The following is an 18,831-nucleotide window of genomic DNA, read 5'->3' as shown; positions in this document are numbered from 1 at the left end:
TTTTTACTTTTCTTCACCCACTGTCATTTCTTTTTCCCCTAATTGTATTTAAATATTAATTACCCGCAGCGTTAAAGGTTTGCGTTGCCAAACACGAGCGGCACAAGTTTTTCAGTTCACTCGTCGTGCCGCACAGGGTCGCTGGTGCCTGACAAGTGGCGCAATCGTGCAATAAATTCGAAATGTCCGATGACAACTTTTAAAATCATTGTTTTTGCACGCGAAGGGCAGCGACGTCACCAGAGGGGGACGTGTTGGTTATTTAACACACGTGCAACTGTCTGATTTTGATTTAAAACGGACAGGGTGGACAGTTTAGTTTTTCGTTGTTGTTGTTGTTGTTGTTGTTATTTTTTAGGAAGATGCTTTAATGCAAACTCAGCTGGTCAAAAGTAATGAATTAAAATATGTTTACTCCCGGCATCAATGGAATATGATGTTCCTGGAGCGCCAAACGCCCCCGCTCTGTGTCTGTTATGTCTTTCCTTCTGGTCCCCTCGACGCGCATTGGACGGGGTGACAATGCGTAAGCTCCACAAACTGCAGTCTGTCTGCATAAACACAGAAGAACGATGACTTGAATCCGGACTTTCGCTGAATATACGAATCACCTGGTGCCAAAGTATCATTAGAAGTGGAAGCTGAAGGCTGAATACGGACCTCTTGCGCGCTCTCCTCTGGCTCATGTTGCGTGCAGCTGGAGTTGCGCTCAGGACTTCATGAAAGGCCGTCTGGGTGTGGATGTACGCTGATCTATGCCGGGACTTGAACTTTTGTACTTTTAGATAATTCGCCATAACACGAGGATGGACGGAAAGTATCGGACTTTACGCACTACAGCCAGCTTCAGGAGCCCGGTGATGCAGAAAGAAGGGAGCAGGAAAAACTGACCGGCTGAGGACAGAGGATTTCTGCGCTTCTTGGGATAAAAAAAAAATCGCTATAAAACAAACACAAAATCGTTGTGAAAATGTGTCACAACTGGTCTTTCGCCAGTAATCTAAGCGTTATCTCTTCTAAAAAGAAAAATGCTGGAGAGACCGAACCAAAGCTGAAGTTCCTTCTCTTCAGTTCTTGAATTTTCCTGACAAAAACAAGTACATTAGACTTTGAAAACTGCTCACTCGAACTATGATTGTTCAGCGTTTGGAAACTACCGATTGCAGCATGAAAAGACGTGTTTTCATTCTTCATTTTTAGAAACCACGCTGCACGTAGGATGCTCTTCTTTGAACTAACACGCATCGGCTTGCGCACTAATTTTGAGGGGAATTCGTGTTTTTTAACGGCTCAGAGAAACATGTTGCACATCCTTGCGCTTCAGTCGGTGGTGTTACTTTTGGGAGGTAAGCATTTTAAACCTTTTAGCCTATGTGTCTTGAAGCCCACTGTGCCGACTGAGGAGCCAGGCTTTAGTTAAACAAAGATTTCAAGTAAGTTTAATACGAACTGAGCCACGTAGCATGATTTTTGTCACACAGGGGACCGCGTGAGATACACGGGGATGCAGGGTAGCGAACATCCTGCTTGTCTCATCTGCGTGTACGCTTACATTCCCCAACAAGAATTACAGTTCAGATGTGTTCAGTCATATATTATGGATTCCGAAGACCTCGCTGCAGTGGCTCTGCACCTGTACGATGAACCCAGAGCAGCTCTGGCTTTAAATAACACTTATCTCATCAATATTTCAACATGACAAGGATTATCTTGTGCAACAGAAGCACTGGGGTTGTATTGACTCTTGACTTAAGTTATTACATAAAATTCATCTCCAAGCCCATATTTATTTCATGGGAAAACTTAGGAGAGTTGCACTGGCGAGAAATCTTCATATAGCTTCAAAGCACAACATCAGTCCCAATCTCTTTGAGGTGTCACTTAATATGTTTTTAGTAGGAATTTCTGCGTTTTATATGGATTCTCGGTGGCGGGGGGAGAGAAAAAGGTGATTTAAATGTCATTTTCCACATTGCATCAGTCAATTAGTGCCACTGGGAGGAGAACAGCAACATCCTTTTTGACTGCCTGGCGGCCAGGATATACAGATCTGAAGGCAGCTGGTGGTCTGGCTAATGAATCCCTTCTGTCTTGTGGGAAAAGGGTTTAAACTAAAATGCGATCTGGAAATTTTAACCGGTCCTCCAATGGGACTTTTTCTCCAGATGATGCCTGGCTCTAGCAGCTTTCCAGCATACCCAAAAGAAGAGTTTTTCACGGCATGTCTTTAATTAAAAGCAAAACTTTTTTTCCTCCCTTTTTTTTCTTGTGCAAATGAAAGAAACAACAACACATTTTTCAGTGAATGAATATGCAATCCTTGTTCACTGCAGTGAGACCTAGAATCACAATCTTATTGTAATTACATAGAATCTGCAGCCGGCAGTGTATCTGTTATGGTCTAAGAAACACTTGCGCTGATTCCCTGCAGAATTAAAGGTCATAGTTTCCAGAAACAATCTTTCCAAAATTGCATCTTACAAGTCCATTGTGCATGTGCGCCTCGGTGATACATCTTGGAGCTCATGAGGATTATTCTTATGTAACAGCACCTCTCTTTCCAGTGCTGGCTCACTGGCTTGAAGTATACTGTAATGATATTTGCCATGTGCTAAGGCCTTACACAGTGTGATCCTAATTGAGGATTGTGTGTCATAAACCTGCAGGACACAGCTTCTTACTGCGAATAGCGATGAAAATTGATAACACACTCCAGGAAATGAGAGGATCAGATCCGTGCTAGAAAAATGCCTGCGCAGCATAATAAGCCACGATTAGGGATGGAAACCTGGTGTTCTAGTGTGACTGTGATAAAAAAAACCTTTGTTTCAACAACTGCAAATGATATCAGGGTATAGAGTTTCCTGGCCCTAAAATATTCAAAGCAAATCTGCGGAATAAAATGTTATTATGATAAAAGGATGGAGACTTAACATTTTTTGTATGTTTTGTGAATATAAAAAACATACAAAACAAGTGTCCTGTCCTCTAATTGAAGCCACCAGGTGCGTTCCAGTGGGACACCTCAGTGGGATTCCTGAGAAGAATTTTCAATCTTCCCTCCTTTCGTTTTATCCTTGAGCTTAACAAGATCCAAAAGGAGATCAAGCAAGGATAGCCTTCGGTCTACATCCTTAAGCACTAAGCACACAGCCCATGCTGTCTCTTGTTGCTGCCATGTGTCTGTCCTCATGCCCCGGCATCTCCATCAAGAGGATTGAAGTCGTCCTGTAGAAATTTTATTTCAGAACATTTACTTACCCAGCCGAGATTCTTAAACTCTCTCTCAGTGGAGAGTTTTTATCTGTGATTGTCTTCAGAAACATCCACTGCTGTGGTTCCTCGCCCCAGTGCTGTGGCACACATCCAGCTCTACTTCTTTTGCCCCTGGCAGTCCTGTAAACCCTGCAATTCATGTCCTCGATCAAGAAAAAAAATGAGCCAGAGAGGTGAAATACAGTCTTTATGGAGAACAATTTTTAGCATTCGCGGTTTGATTGATGGACTGATTATGTTTGTCTTTAAGCTGTGCCGCTAAATTGTGAGTGGCATGTGTTTGTCTGGATCCTTTCATGTGTCTGTGTCTCATTTCGTTAGGCTCAACACTGTCTGATTGAAATTCAGCTGGAGTTTTGACGTGGAATTGAACACATTGTCCACTCAAGCAAAAGGTTTGATTTCATCAACAATCGGGTGGATATTTTCAAGTCAGCTTCGATTCCACTGCACTGAAAAATTTTTAGTTTTAGATCTTTGACAGCTTTTTAATTATATTTGTAACCAAAGCATATTGAAGTAAATGAGTCTGAGTCTTAAGTGGCCATGTGCTGGATAAACCCCCTAATGTCATTTCTTTTTCTTTTTTTGTTGCCATTCATCAGTTGTGGTGTTGATTTAGAGATCAGAAAGAAATGAAAGGAACAGTAGTGGCTTTTTTAATTTCTAATTTTTTGTATTTATTTTTTTATCAAGCCTATCTGTGCATCGCTCTCACTGTGGTGCACAAAGTCGGTTGAATTTTACAACAGAGGACACTGATAAAAAGAGCCGTCGCCCCCCAGCCCCCCACCCCTTCTCTCAAATCCAATTTGGCGTGGCTTGGGTGGTTTCCGTGGTTTCCCTTCATGGAAGGAGAAAGGAAAAGAAAATCACAGTAGTAGTTTGGCGTGAGCTGTGTTTAAACTCCGCCGTGGTTTTCATTTCCAGCACTCGCAAGTGATTTATACCATACGTTTGTGTGTCAAAATGTGCACCTTTGTTTGCTTAATGACTGTTTTATGAAGCACGCTGAGTAGGTGGACTGTCATCTAAATCCCTCGTACTGTTCTTTTACGCTCATTATACTTAAAGTGCGTGTGGGAGGCATGCAGCTTTCCAATCACTGAGTCGAAAGAGGGTGTTTGCCCCTGCAAGTTCAAAAACATCAGTCTAATGTCCTGTAATATTTCCACAAAGCACATCTGCCCTCCTTAATTGGCTCTTTGTAACTGCTGTGATCTCGCATTCAATCAATTTTCATAATTTGGGGAGGCGAATGGTGGAAACCTGTGTAAAAGCTTTTAAAAAGAGGGGATGTGAATGTGCGATGAACACGCTGATGCAGGGTTTGTGTTCTTTCATCGGTGAATAGTTGAATAGTGTCTCTGTTGGCTGAGGTCACGGTGAGACCGTGTGCTCGACACTAAGAGTGGTGAAAACGAGGGGAAACTGCAAACCGTTCCACTTATTTTTATTGTAAATAAAAGAATTTGTCATTATTGACGGGCTAAAGCTGCGTCGGTAACTAATTTAGGATCGAGCTCGTTGACATGCACATGACCTCGCTGACCCTTTGGGCTAAATGCTAACATTGGCATTTTGATAGCTCGCAGTGACAACAACTTTTGCACCAGTATATCAATGTGGATGTTGAGATATTTGACTGGGAAAGTATAAACTTTCTCCTCTTGCTAAAGGCGTTCTTGTATACTACTAAATCCAGAGGGTCATTAAATTCATCGGGATTCCTCCGCTGGGATGTATCGTCATGCATTTGTTTATAGAATGCCGCTGTAATCCATCCTCTAGACATATCAATCAAAGGGATTACGACCAGTTCATTAAGTACACCTTTTCAACTGCTTGTTAATGCAGCTACCTAATCAGCCAATCACATGAAAGCAACTCAGTGCATTAAGGTATGTAGATATGCGAAAGAGGACCTGCTGAAGTTCAAACCGAGCATCGGAATCGGGGAAGAAAAGTAATTTAAGTGGTTAGCCTGAGTATTTCAGAAACTGCTGATCTACAGGGATTTTCCCACACAACCGTGTCTAGGGGTTTATAGAAAGTGGTCTTGAAAAGAGAAATCGTCTAGCATTTCTCTGGGTGAAAATGCCTTCTTGATGCCTGAGGTCAGAGGGGAATAGCCAGACTGCTTCGAGCAGATAGTGAGGCACAGGAACTCAAACAGCCACTCATTAGAAGCAGGGTATACAGAAGAGCATCTCTGAACACAGATAGGCTACAGCAACAGAAGAATGCACCGGGTGTCGGTCATGACGGCTGAGAACAGAAAACTAAGGTTACAATTCACACAAGATCACCAAAGTTGGACCGTCCGGTCCGACAGGTCTCGATTTCTATTGCGACGTTTGGATGGTAGGGTCAGAATTTGGTGTAAATATCACGAACGCCTGGATCCGTCTTGTTTTCTATCAGCAGTTTAAGCTGCTGGTGGTGTAATGGTGTCGGGGATATTTTTGTTGCACACATCGGATCCCTTAATACCAACAGATCATTGTTTAAATGCCACAGCCTACCTGAGTATTGTTGTTGACCATGTATGACCACAGTGTACCTGTCTTCTGGTAATGGCAATGTATTATAAGAAAAATCAAACAATCTGAAACTGGTTTCTTGAACTTGACTCTGAGTTTAAGAGCACTCAGCCTCCACAGTCACCAGATCTCAATCCGATACAGCACCTTTGGGATGTGGTGGAACAGGAGACTCTTATCATGGAATCTGCAGCAACTGTGTGACGCTTTCACCTCAATATGGACCAAAATCTCTGAGGAATGTTTCCAGCACCTCGTTGAATCTGTGTCGTTAAGAAATAAGGAAGCTCTGAAGGCAAAAGGGAGTCCAACCTGGCATTAGCAAGGTGTAGCTAAGAGGCTGGTGAGTGCAGTCTCTATCCCTCCAAGAAGATACTTAACACATCCTCTAAAAATTTTCATTCATTTGCTTGGAAAAAGAAGAATTCAGTTCCTCTGTTCTCTAAAATGTTGTAAACAACAGCAAACATATGTCTCGATGTTGTAGGTTTACTCAGTGGGCTTTAATGCAAATGCAACAGGGTAATGTTACAAAACATTTTTAAACAATTTATGACTCTAAGGGTGCGAAGAAACTCCCCCACAAGATCTGCTCGAGCATCTTAACACTGTCGTGATAGGACGTTTTATTCCTTGCAGATACCATCCCTTAAAATTCACAGTCCATTTTCATTTTTCTACCGTAGCCCTGTCTCCTTACTGCAAATGCTGTTGCATCCTTTCATTGTAGGTGCATATTTTTATTCTACATGAAAGGGAAGGGGGAGAAAAAACCCCATTTGCACTATGTACGGTTATGTGAAAGCTCCTGAATCATGAGATATTCCGACACACCAGACCAAGAAGCAGATTATGTTATTATATTCAATGCATTAATAAAATTCCATCAGCCCAGGAGCTTTTGGGGGGAGACAGCATGACACAATATTAGATATTTGTGTAATATATCCTGCATTAAGGCTTAAACAATATGGACGTGTTCGACAACTTCTTTGCAAGTGCAAATGTGAAAATGGGGAAAAAAGCAGAGATTTGTTCAGTCACAAACTCAATATATATGTTTTCTATTATATTTCAATCCACCAGACATTTATTATATGTACTTTTTACTGTATCTTTTTTTCTTTGTCTGTGTAAAAGCACTTCTATAACTCTGGTTGGTTATTCATATTTGATTTGAATGCTCTCGGGCAGGTGGTGGGACAAAAGCCTGTCACCATGTCTGAGAGACTCTGGCTCTCGGTTGTACGCTGGGATGTCGCCGCCTATCAGATGCACCAGACCTTAATGCATTAGAGGCAATGATCTGACAGGTACATATTGTCAGGGCCCATTGACTTCTTTGTGGCGTGGCTGATTGATTGCTGAGATTATGTTAAAATAGGAGCCGGTGCGACTCTTTGTGATTCAGAGCGGTGCGCTCATGCAGCAGAATGCCGAACGGCGCTTTCCAAACTACCACAGAATTTTAATTTTAAAACATATTAGTTTTGTCCCTTGAGCAGTTCGTTCTGTTTTTGTATAATCACCGTAGTCTGTAGATATAACAACACACGGCAGCGAGTTTGTTGTGCGCTCTCATCTGTGACACAAAACCAATATAAAGCTGCATGATGAATGAATTATGGTGGGTGACAGCACCTTTCGTAATTTCAAACAAAAAGCCTAATATGAGCCTTTCTTTGGATAAATAACAAAATAAAATAAAAAATCAGCATATTTATTATCTGTGAAGTTGTTCCTGTTCCTCCTTTTCTCTTTAGCGTGACATTGGAGTGCAGCTCCATGGTGACTGACTTTGACTAAAATTTGTTTCTGTTCAAAATAATGATACCGACAGCACGGCTGTGACTCAAAGTTGCGCATATTTTCCTGTTTTCCCTTCTCATTACCGACAGTAGTGACTTATAGTTGCTAAATGGTTATTTATTGGCACAAAGGCGCTGTCGAGGGACTAAAAATGAGAAAATGCAGTTCAGAAATGTTAGAGACAGTAGCTCAATTACAAAGTCACCCACTAGAGAAATATTACATAAACAGTGTTCATAGTGTGCATTCAAATTGGGGCAACTGGGGTGAAAGAGAGTTTAAAGTCACTTTCAAATGTGTGGTGCTCATTAAATAAGTTGAATTTTTTTTTTTTGCTGCTTTTGATTTTGAAGACAATCTTTCCACAACGAAAAAAAAGAAAATTGCTCCACAGAATAATCATTTGTTCATGCACTGCAACTCAGTTAAATGCAAATGACTTGAAGTACACTTTGACCATTGCCTAGATGGTACTTGGTGTAATTGGAATGCCAACGTATGTGTGCGTCCCCAATCAGTCTTGACACAATCACTGCTTCCTAATCAGTGAAAAAGTAATGGCCACCTCGGAGTACAATCAGTGTACAAGTTAGTCTGGCAGGAGTGGCTGTAACTTAATGAAGCCCCTTGAGTGAACTGAGTCAGTGGAAGACAAGGAAAAGAAAAATTCCTCGACTTTATGGCTCTGGCAACGATATTGATGTTCGGAGGCAGATGTAGCAAAGATGTATTTTCACGTGACGGATTTCTCTTGCTGTCCAGAAGCCTGAGGTCTTCGTTTTTTGTCAGCCTAGGGCGTTCATGAGTGGACAGTGAGCTGATGACGGGTGAGGGTTAGAGATGTCCAGTCACGGCGTAGAATTTGTGGCAATAGTGAGTCATTGTTCCTTGTGGCACTCTGTGATGTCACCGCGGCCAACAGGGGCAAGGCTGGCTGTTGGCACATCCTGCAACGTGCTATCTGTGCCTGCAGATTCTCCTCTTAACCCCAAAGCCCTCAATTTCACACAAATTGGAAAGAGCCACACCAAGTGGAGACAGAATGACCCCAATGATAACGAAGGATTAGCCTATTTTCTTTTCAGTTTAATTCAAATTGGGAATACAAATGTATAGATTTATTAACGGACGACTGAACGCTGACTTTTCCAGCCGCTCAGAATTTTGATTAGTTGTCATATTATTTTATTAACCCTGCATTGCTTTATGGATGGCAGTGTTGGTTGAACTGAAATATCTCGCCACATTGTTGAACAGACATTTATGTTGCGCTTATGGCTGGACTTTCCATCTAACCCACAGCAGGTCACACTCTTTTTCTTGTTTGCTGAAACACAATTAGGTCCACAAGTATTTGGACAGATGTGACTGAAGTGCAGAGGGGTTGAACAAAATTATTCCATTAACTGTGTAGGAATTACAGACATGAATCTCTATAATATAGATTTTTTAGAGACTCAAAACTAATTGGATACTTGCATGGTGTTGCAGTTTCATGCCCATCCATGTGAGGCTTGTTCCCTTCAGTGTTTTCATTTGCAGATATTTACTGGAATTTTATAAGCTGCAACCACATTGGGAGCGATTTGCTTGCAAGCTAACAGCTATAGGTAACCCTTACTACCAGGTCATATGCCAAGCACTGGTATTTTTCTAGAAGTTACACAATGCCATTAAGTGGTTGAAGCAAGAATAACTTAAAGTTTCCTCCCTAAGAGACTTAGAGGTGAATTATGGTATGTGTAATGGGTTAGAAGTTTAAAAATGTAAGCTGGAGGCGCATTATTGACTGTGCTGAAGGTGAATAAAACTTTAGAATTGACCCTAAACTTTATTGGCAGGCCATGTAGAGAGGCTAATATTAGCTGTCTTTACCTCCTTTAAAAGCCCAGCAGCACTTTCTTTCTTTCTTTTCCTTTTTTTTACAGCAGTATAAGGATAAGTGTAACATGGATTTTAATTTATAACACCATCATGCCACCACAAATCTCCCCACCATTATGTGTGATCATTTTACAATGATCTTTTCAGTTTCTTGTGTTACAACAGTAGCAAGCGGCTGCCCTCTCACTTCAACCTCCTCCACTTCCTGGCTCTGATCCACTGACAATGATGCAGGCCTTGATATGATTCGTTCTGAGGACATGCTCACTATTGCTTTGTATGAGCCAGAGATAAGTGCGAACAAGCACTTTGCAAGTGTTTTTTTTTCCCCCTGCTGGGCTGCATTTGATTACTATTGCCGCCTTGTTTCATGCTGTTTTTGTGCATCCTCGCTGAACCTTGAAGATTGTAGTGTGAAGGCCCTGTAATTAGATGTTCTGGGAGTATGGCAACTGCTAAAATTCAGAGTGATGTAATCTGCACTCCATACTTAATTGCTCATGCCGTGTGTAGGATGGTTTGTTTAACCGGCAACAGTAAAGGAACCGCATGTTTTCTTTGCCAACGGATGCTTTCCAAAATCGGTCTAAATATGGAATTTCACTGTCTGGTTGTATTTCTTACAGAACGCCTGTACCTAACACTTATATTGCTGTTACAGAATAAATGTATGTTATTCTATGAAGTGTGTTAGCCTACTGGAAGCAACATTGCCTCTTCAATTATATGCATGCCAAAAAATTTATTGTAGATGATGTGGGCCCCTTTTAATTATGTGGTGGGAGTCTCTCATCATGCTTTATTGTGTGCACCATCAACTTATAGCAGAGAAAACTAATATTACAAGTACTCTTTGTTTAATATAGCAAAGGGATCTTGTTGACAAGTTGCGGGACAGTGGAGCAGGAGATTTACAGACAGATTGGTGCTGGTCTGTTGTGTTGAAGAGAGAGCTGAGTGTAAAGGTAAGCTTCAGATTTACTTCTGGATTTATGTTCCTATCTTCACCTATGTGCAACAGCTGTGGGTAGTGACCGAAAGAAGAAGATTGGGAATTAATGTAGCAGAAATGAGCTTCCTTCAAAGGGTATGTCGGGTCAGTTATAGAGATAGGGTGAGGAATCCGACCTTTTGGGATCGGCTTGGAGTAGAGTCGCTGCTCCTCAGCATCAAAAGGAGCGAGGTGATGTGGCTCGGGCATCTGTCTTCAAAGCCTCTTGGATACATCCAAAACACCTAGTAGGTGAGGTCCATTTACTACTGGGAGAGACAATACATCTGGGCTACCTTGTGAATACCTTGGTATTCCCTCTTGGATGAGCTGGAGGAAGTGGTTGGGGAAAGGGAAATTTGGGCTTCTTTTGCCAATGACATTACACACAGTACCGATTGGTGGCCGACATGAATAAAGTGGATAAAATGGGTTTCAAATGGAAACAGCCATAGCTAGAAGTAACCATCAGATGATGGGTAGACTGTGGTCATAAAGGGATGGAGATGGTCAGCAACAATACTCAGGTACTGGTGGTTAATCAATACTCAGTTGGTAGTAAAAAGGACCCAAAATGTGCCAAGAAAATATTTTTCACTCCAGTACCAGCATGAACCATTGATACAAGATGGATCCGTGCTTCTATGTCGCTCATCCTATCATCATTGATCATCATCAATGTCGTAACAAAACTCGAGACTCATCACAGCAGGCAGATTTTTCTAATCTTCTACTGTCCAGTTTTGGTGAGCTGATGTGCATTGGAGCCTTCGTTTCCTGACAGGAGTGGCACCCACTGTGTTCTTCTGCCGCTTCAAGGTTTGACATGTTGTGCATCCAGAGACGCTTTGCTACCTTGGCTGTAACGAGTGTTTTTTTTTCCTGTCGGCTGAAAGTCTGACCAGTCTCCTCGGATCTCTGGCATCAACAATCCCTCCCGCTTACTCGATATTTTGTCTTTTTGGACCATCCTCTGTAAACCGTAGAGATGGTTTTGTGGGAAGATCCCAGCAGATCGATAGTTTCTGAAATACTGAGACCAGCCTGGCCTCTTGCAAAACCACTTAAATCACTTTTCTGTCAGCTTCTCATGCTTGAGTTGATCTTCAGCAGGTAGTCTTGGCCATGTCTATTTGCCTGATGCATTGAGCTGCTGCCATATGATTGGTTGATTATTTCATTACACCAATGGGGAGTTGAAAAGGTGTACCTAATGAAGGTACGTCTGGGTGTATGTGCCATGATGGTTCGCCATCTTGACGGCAACCAGGTAGTTTTGAAACAAAAGTAAAAAGTAGCTGGAAAAGTACAACATAAAACAACTGCACACGGCAGGTCTTGTACTATCTAGCTTTTTTTTTTTCATAGCTGGAAACCAACGTCAAAAGAAATTTTCAGGATATGGCCTGCAGATCGACAAAGGCAAGTCGAGTGAGAAATATGTCAGAAAGTATATGGTGAGCTGACCAGCAGATAGGTGGGCTGATCTCTGAGACATAAGCCTCTTGTGAATAAAGATAGATGAGAATTGAAGAATCATTCTGTCTTGCTGCAATATAACACAGTAAACTAAGCCCTAAGACAAACACTAAGAAAGTGAAAAGCTAAGTCGAGCTCCTTTCTCACTCAAAAGCATACAGAGGACATAAAACCTGAAAGCATAAGGAGAATTCCATCAATTATTTGATAAGGGATCTAGAGTCGCAGACAATTTCACAGAAGAAACTGGGAAGTGAACTTGTGATTTATTTTTGCTATATCGCTTCATGTTCTAAGAAATAGAGCCATGCTCTAACGACTGGATGGCGGCAATACATAAAGCACCAGGAACCCAGTGCAGAAGCTGGGTTTAATCATATTAATGGCATTGGTATGACCGAATCAAGTGTGCACGTTTACATGCACCCTGGTTAGGGATTCTCCTACATGTCTGCTTTTATCTGCTGATAGCACTCTTTCCTGAATCCACAATAAAAGCAGCGACATCCCAGCCTGCTCTGAGGCTGCCGTCTATTTAATTAGGTAATAATCATTTTGTCTGAACGAGACCCAGCGTAAACAATTACAACTACAGGTGAAACCAAGTCTTGATTCATTATTCGACAAACCGAGTCATGATGTACAGTATGAACAACTTAATGAAAAACAACCCAAAACCTCAAAAAAAGGCCACAGCACGCCAGCACAACACCATTGTTCCAAAACCAATATTTGCTTGTGGTGTTTTGACTGCCCAGATTGTTTTACTCCTATAGTGATCTGGCAACCGCGAAAGCCAGAAAATAACCCAGTCAGTTTGTTAGCCAGGGGACTGTTGCTTATGTTCCATTCGGGGCTTTGTTTTGCTTTGTTTTCTTTCCTTTGCGTTCGCTCTCTGCTTGTTGCTCAAGAAAGGTTTGTGGTTAGGGGTAAAATATAGCCCTTCACAACCTTAAACCTGCAAGTTAAAAAAATTACACTCACCTAAGGGATTTAAATTCAATGCCAAAGGACTCTTTGCTTCCTGATAAAACCTGTGCATAGCAGCGCTGCTAAATAGCATGTTTTTTGGTTGGTTTTTTAAGTGAACAACTTAATTCATGAAGGGGAAACAGGTGTGTCAAAAGGATGCAGTTAGACAGCCTGTTTTCGCCCTGCAAGTGCTCTAACCTCAACTGTCTTATAGTAGATGAGCGACTCCGGAGAAGTAACCCAGAAAGTTGATAAGGAATAGGTGATAACATGCTCCTCTACTTCCAAAGAGGATGCAGCTTGTGAAATGCTGTTTATGCATTTTCTATGTCACAATGAATCACAGGTATGATATTTCTGTTTATAGATATATACAAATGCGTCCTGGTTAATTCTGAGCTTAATGAGTCAGCCAGCTGTCCAGAGCCAAAGGACAAAACGTTCAGAGCGCATGTTGGCTTAATGACAAATCTAAATGGCACAGAAAGGTCTCTTTAGAGAATATGGTCACATTGTAGATGACTGCCATTCTCATGCATGATTCATCGCCCCAAAAGAATAGCTTGGATGAACTAGATAAGTAAAGTATGTGTAATAATTTCGAGGATTAATTGAATATGCTGAGGGCCACCTTTTGCTTTACGTTCCTTTTTTCAGTAACAGTGTTTCATAAAATGCTGGCTGCCTAACAATGAAAAAACCCCATAAAATAAAATAAATAACAACAACAAAAAGCGGCACTTTTGCTCAGACCATTGAGGATTAATTCAAAGCGACTTTTAGTTTTGCCTCTAGAGCAACTCTGCATCCGAGAAATGTTTGTAGAATTAAAATTATAATTAGTTTCTATTTCTCCGACACATTAGAAAGCCCACTTTTTTTGTAGCTGGCTTAAGAGGAATCGTCTAGTCTTCCTGGATTCCTGCACACTAGCCGGGAGGTGCAGACTGGGTTGATGTCAATCACTGAAATAAAGTTTAGCTTGGCAGCTCTACGGGGAGGCTTTGAAAACAAAATGTACCCCGTGTTGCTGATTTCGAAATATTTCTTTAAAACAAACAGATTTTTTTCCCCACTGGTGTGAAAAGCCTCCGCTTTTCCCTCTGATCTTGTCTGAAATAGAAACATTTCTCTCTCCCCCCCAGTCACTTTAATGGCTTTCTTTCCCTGGTCCCAAATAGAGCAATTTGTTCATGGAGTTAGTTCCTGCTTTGACAGGTTTTAGGTTAAACTGCAGATTTAAAGCCAGTCCATCTGAGGCTGCAATAAAAGCTCTTTTGAAAAGGGAATGAGGCAGTTTGGGGTGAATGGACACTTCTTATAAAGAAAAAAAGAGAACATGGATTAACAGTTTCAGAGCTAATGCAATATAACACACTCTAGCACTGACCTTGCTGTATGTATAGTACAGCAATTTGCACACTTCACTGCATAGGAAAAAAAAGTGATATTCAGAGAAATATAACAGAGGTGTAAATGAAGGAAGTGTACTTACCGCCATAATTCATTGTTATTTAGGTGGCTTTGTCTCTGACCCTCCGTATGGCTTAACATAGCTTGTGCAGCACTGAGATAGGCAGAAACGAGGGACCTTGAGCAGTTTCCAGAGGTGGAAAGGCAAAGATAGAGAGTCACATGGCATCTGTGCAGAGTGGAGCATGAACCACTGCTGCAGCTGTGCCATCCTGAACTAACCAGGACAGATGATTAGTCATCACTACATCGCATACGTTTCTCTGCGTTAAACACTCACAAGTCAGAATAAATATGTAGAGTAACTGTTCAGCAGTTAAAACAAACATTGGATTTTTCTGTGCATGTATCTGTGTAGTTGTTTAATAGACAGCGGCGTGACGTTGGAGCTAGGCTGTGTTTTCAGCATAGCGTTAGTTCTTGGCCTCGGAATCAGTTTCAGGCAGCAATCTAGGCAGATCAGCTGATCTCAAAGCCAGCCCGCATCATTTGAGGGCTCAGCTGATATACCTTTGCTCATCCTGCCATATGGTAGGATGAACTGCTTCTGCCTCGGTGTTTTGGCCATCACCCATGCTGGTTTTTGAAGGCAAAAGTCATCATATTTGGAAGAGAGAGTGGGGGTTAACTATGGTTAGTTAGCTGCAATCACAAACTCTACAGGTGCAGCACACATCGCTGCTAATTAATATTAAGATAAAAAATGATAGATAAAAGATAAAGTAATCAAATTTCACTAAAACAGAAGTAAATAGCTCATGGTCAGAGGTCCAGTTAAATTGCTTGAATTAGCCAAAGTGACGTCTAGGAGAAAGTGACTGGTTATCCCAGCAGCTGGACACTTATTTTAAATCTTACTAGTGTGCAAATGAGAGCCAGTACTGTGCAAAAATCTTGACTCACCCTTCATTTCTTTATGTTTTGATAGGAAATTTGGTAGGAGATGTAGTGATTTATTGAAGCATGCAAACATACATGGAAATACAGTAAACAGAGTGTTTCATTGTGGCTGGATTTTCTTTTAAATAAATGCAACCTTGTCGGAAAATCTAAATGTACTATTTTTCAAGTTTGAGAGGAAGCTGTGTTGTATGAGGAGAAGCCTAAACATTCACAGGCGCTAGGCTATGAAACTCTTTCAATGAAGGGATTTTGGAAGAAAACCTTCTGTCTGTATTGATTTAATTAACTTATGGATTTTCGTATCATCTTTAGGTTCCTGAGCAAACATTTAAAGCCCTGAGGTTTTGGCTTCAACAAATTTTAAGTATCAACAGTTCACCGTGAGATCTTTTTGCAGTGGACCGTGGTTGAGCTTTAAAGTTATGCTTGCTGGGTTTTTTAAACTTTTTATTGATATATCTTAACCCTGAGAGCTGAAAAGTGTGTTTTGGCTTGATTCTCACCAACGTTCATTTTCCTTTTTTTAAACAGAGGCAGCCTCTCATTCCTCCCACTCATCAAAGAGGCATAGTACTTCATTTTCATACTGCAGTATCACAGACAGGCGTCAACACCCATAATCAATCACCGTTGCTTGTGTGGAAAATTCCATTAATTGGCTTTTCTTTGCTCTCCTGATTTGGTGCAGTGTTAACATGATCACACTTTGAGAGGAAATTCTGCCTAGAGTACAAAACTCGCTCGGCTAATTGTGCCCAGTCCTATTTGCTGTGTAATTGCTGTATCACTTTTACCCTCGCTGTGCTATCTTCAGTTGGTGGCCAGAAAGTCTTTGTTGGATTTGTATCTGCTTGTTTTTCTACCTCAACATTACACGTTCCTCCGCACTCACAAAGAGGCCGACTGACTCTTCCCTGTGAGTGCCTCTGTAGTTAGCCTGATTTACGATATCGCTCCGCAATAAAGGCCCGTGTGAGGGGGAAAGATTCATTAAGGAGCCCAGTTTATGTTTCGGAGAACTCCGGAGGGACCGTGGGAATACTGATTGGCACACAGATGTGCGCTTGTCTCATCCTCCCAACCAAAGCCAAAAGCTCTCAGCCCCTTTCCCCTTGCACCGTGTGCACTGGATTGCACAAAGGAGGTGCTGTTTGCTGCCTGCAGGATGCCTGGGATACTCAGAGTTCTTGCCACTCAAATTTGCACTCTCCTGCTGTGATAAGACTATTCCAGACGTATCAGACCTGCTCGCAGCACCTGGAGGCCTTTCTCAGCATCCTTTAATGACATCCCCACTGACCTTCCCAGCCACTAGCAGCACGACCTATTTGGGTTCATCTCTTCCATCCACAACTTTACCAAATAGGCCAGCGGGCACGGCATTGCAGTGTTTACTCTTCATCGGTCAATACTCTTTAATCCCCAAGATGAGGCTTTCTCTCATGAACTCAAAATAGCTCATCCTCCTCCCCAGTGAAGCCACAGGCCCATTACTCTTTATTAGCTCTTAGCGTCTTAAATGTGGCCATCCATTAGAGGAGTGGCAACAAACATCCCCAACTGATCAAGCTCAGTAAGCTGGCAGGACACACACAGACCGATACGCATTCGCTAATTTAAACTGACCCTTAATCAGGAATAATTATTGTGGAATGAAACAGCTTGTGTCCGAGATAAAGAAGACTCACCTGCACAGCATCGTCCCTGTGAAGATTCCCAAACTTTCCGCGGTCTCCATACCTCCCTCCCCCATGACTCTTGCTTACCAGCTCGGTAGTCTCCACAGACCTCTGCCTGAATGATTTCTTTTCTATGGAGGCTGACATGGACTAATACCATACTGTGTCATATATTGATTCTTCTTCCAGTCCCTCTTTCTTGAATTTCTTAGCGGCTCAAAAGCATAAATCATCTGCAAATGATCCTCGAAGGAAATATTGTATTTATTATTCTTGACACATGGTCACAAATTCAATAAGCCTTATTAATTGAACATGGTGAGAAATATGATGTGGGTAATTCAATGGGACCAGAGAGCTTTCTCTCATCCCTCATATTTAAGACTGTCCTGTTTGGCATTCAGGGCAAAGTCCAGGAATGATTCAGGGTCACAGCGAGGGTCAGGGAGAGTGTAATCGTAAGCCTCGACAACCGCTCGTTTTCGCGATGTGATTGACTGTTTTTTGTTTGTTTGTTTTTTTGTGGAAAACCACATAAAGGCCGCCAGCACCAGAAACCCTTTTGTATTTCACTCTTGTGTGAGGGATGATTAAAACGCAAGCGCAGTAACACCAACCTCTCTGTTGCTCTATTCACTGTTGTTCAGTATTTCTGAAGCTTTCTGTCCTTGCTTCTTATTTCTTTTTCTTCTTGACATGTTTGACGAAGCCGAAATACAAGCAAGGCCAGGCAACCAGGCAGCCATTCACTGCTATGTCCACCCATATTATTACAGCCAGAAGTGGGCAGCAGGGACGTGGCCTCACCTATTGTGGCTCTTCATTTTCTCAGTCTCTGTGAGTGTGAAAGCTGCTCTCCGCTCCGCTTCTCCTATTCCAGCTCTACATATCCTAGCATGAGCCCCAGTGGAAGGATGAGTGAGTTTGTATGAGGCTAGGTATAGGCAGGGTGCTGCTTGGCTAGTTAGAGCTCATCTGGGACCTGGCTTTCTTACCTCTGCACAGCCATGCAGAAAGAAAAACCCTTTCCACCGGTCACCTTAGAAACTAGAAACGTAAGGTGACTGTACGTGCAAGAGTGGCATCAGATAAGTGACAGCCAAAGCAACTGGAACTAAAGGTTTTTTTGGAAAGCTACCACATGCTGCATGTCGCACACTGCCTCAGAAACTAGTTTGTACAGGAAGTAAACCAGTTCAAAGATGATTAATCATTTTCCTACGAGTGAATTAAGGATTTTCTTCCAACATTAAGTTTATACCAAGCTTATTTTCCTTGAGGATTCATTAATTAAATAAATAAATCTTCAATTTTATGGATTTTTAGTTGCATTTTACCCAAAATTATTGCTAAAGTTTGTTTTTAAAAATCCAGGCAGGATGAAAGAGGTTAACTAACTCACATACAGAGGAGGATTGTCATCACCTCGCGTGGCTTAGAAATGAATCACCTACTTACGAGCAGACAAAAGGCGCTTTTATAATTTCCAATTAAAAACTCGAAGAGAAAAAAGTGATTCAGACATTTGAATTTAGAAGGCACTCTGTCTCAGCATAATGTGGGCAATCCTTTTACAATTTAATGCCACACAATGGGGAAATTTAATTATAAATGATGTGGATCATGAAGTGTGTGCTGAAATAGACATTTTTCTCAGTTGAATTATCTTGATTTGTCTTTGTCTTTGCATTTTTTCCACCCGCTGAAACTTCTCTCTCTTACCTCCAACCTGGAGAAAGAAGAAAGAAAGATGATTTGCAAATTTTATGCCTTTAACTTTCTGCATTGACATAACAATTCCAGGAGCACAGTTACAGTACTG

General features: G+C 41.7%; 1 protein-coding gene across 1 annotated transcript in view; it reads left to right on the top strand.

Annotated features, from left to right (window-relative positions):
• The first annotated feature begins 289 nt into the window (after positions 1 to 289).
• si:dkeyp-14d3.1 (transmembrane protein 132C) overlaps positions 290 to 18,831 on the top strand; it is a 143,760-nt gene continuing 125,218 nt past the window's right edge. The window contains exon 1 of the mRNA XM_005473090.4: positions 290 to 1,346. Within this exon, the coding sequence (XP_005473147.1) occupies positions 1,220 to 1,346 (127 nt within the window). The 5' untranslated portion in view covers positions 290 to 1,219. The remainder of the gene's footprint in view (positions 1,347 to 18,831) is intronic.

Source organism: Oreochromis niloticus, linkage group LG12 (assembly GCF_001858045.2).
Source record: "Oreochromis niloticus isolate F11D_XX linkage group LG12, O_niloticus_UMD_NMBU, whole genome shotgun sequence".
In the NCBI taxonomy this organism is placed as follows: Eukaryota; Metazoa; Chordata; class Actinopteri; order Cichliformes; family Cichlidae; genus Oreochromis; species Oreochromis niloticus.
The sequence above is the reverse complement of the archived record's forward strand: the minus strand, read 5'-3'. Positions and strand labels throughout refer to the sequence as shown.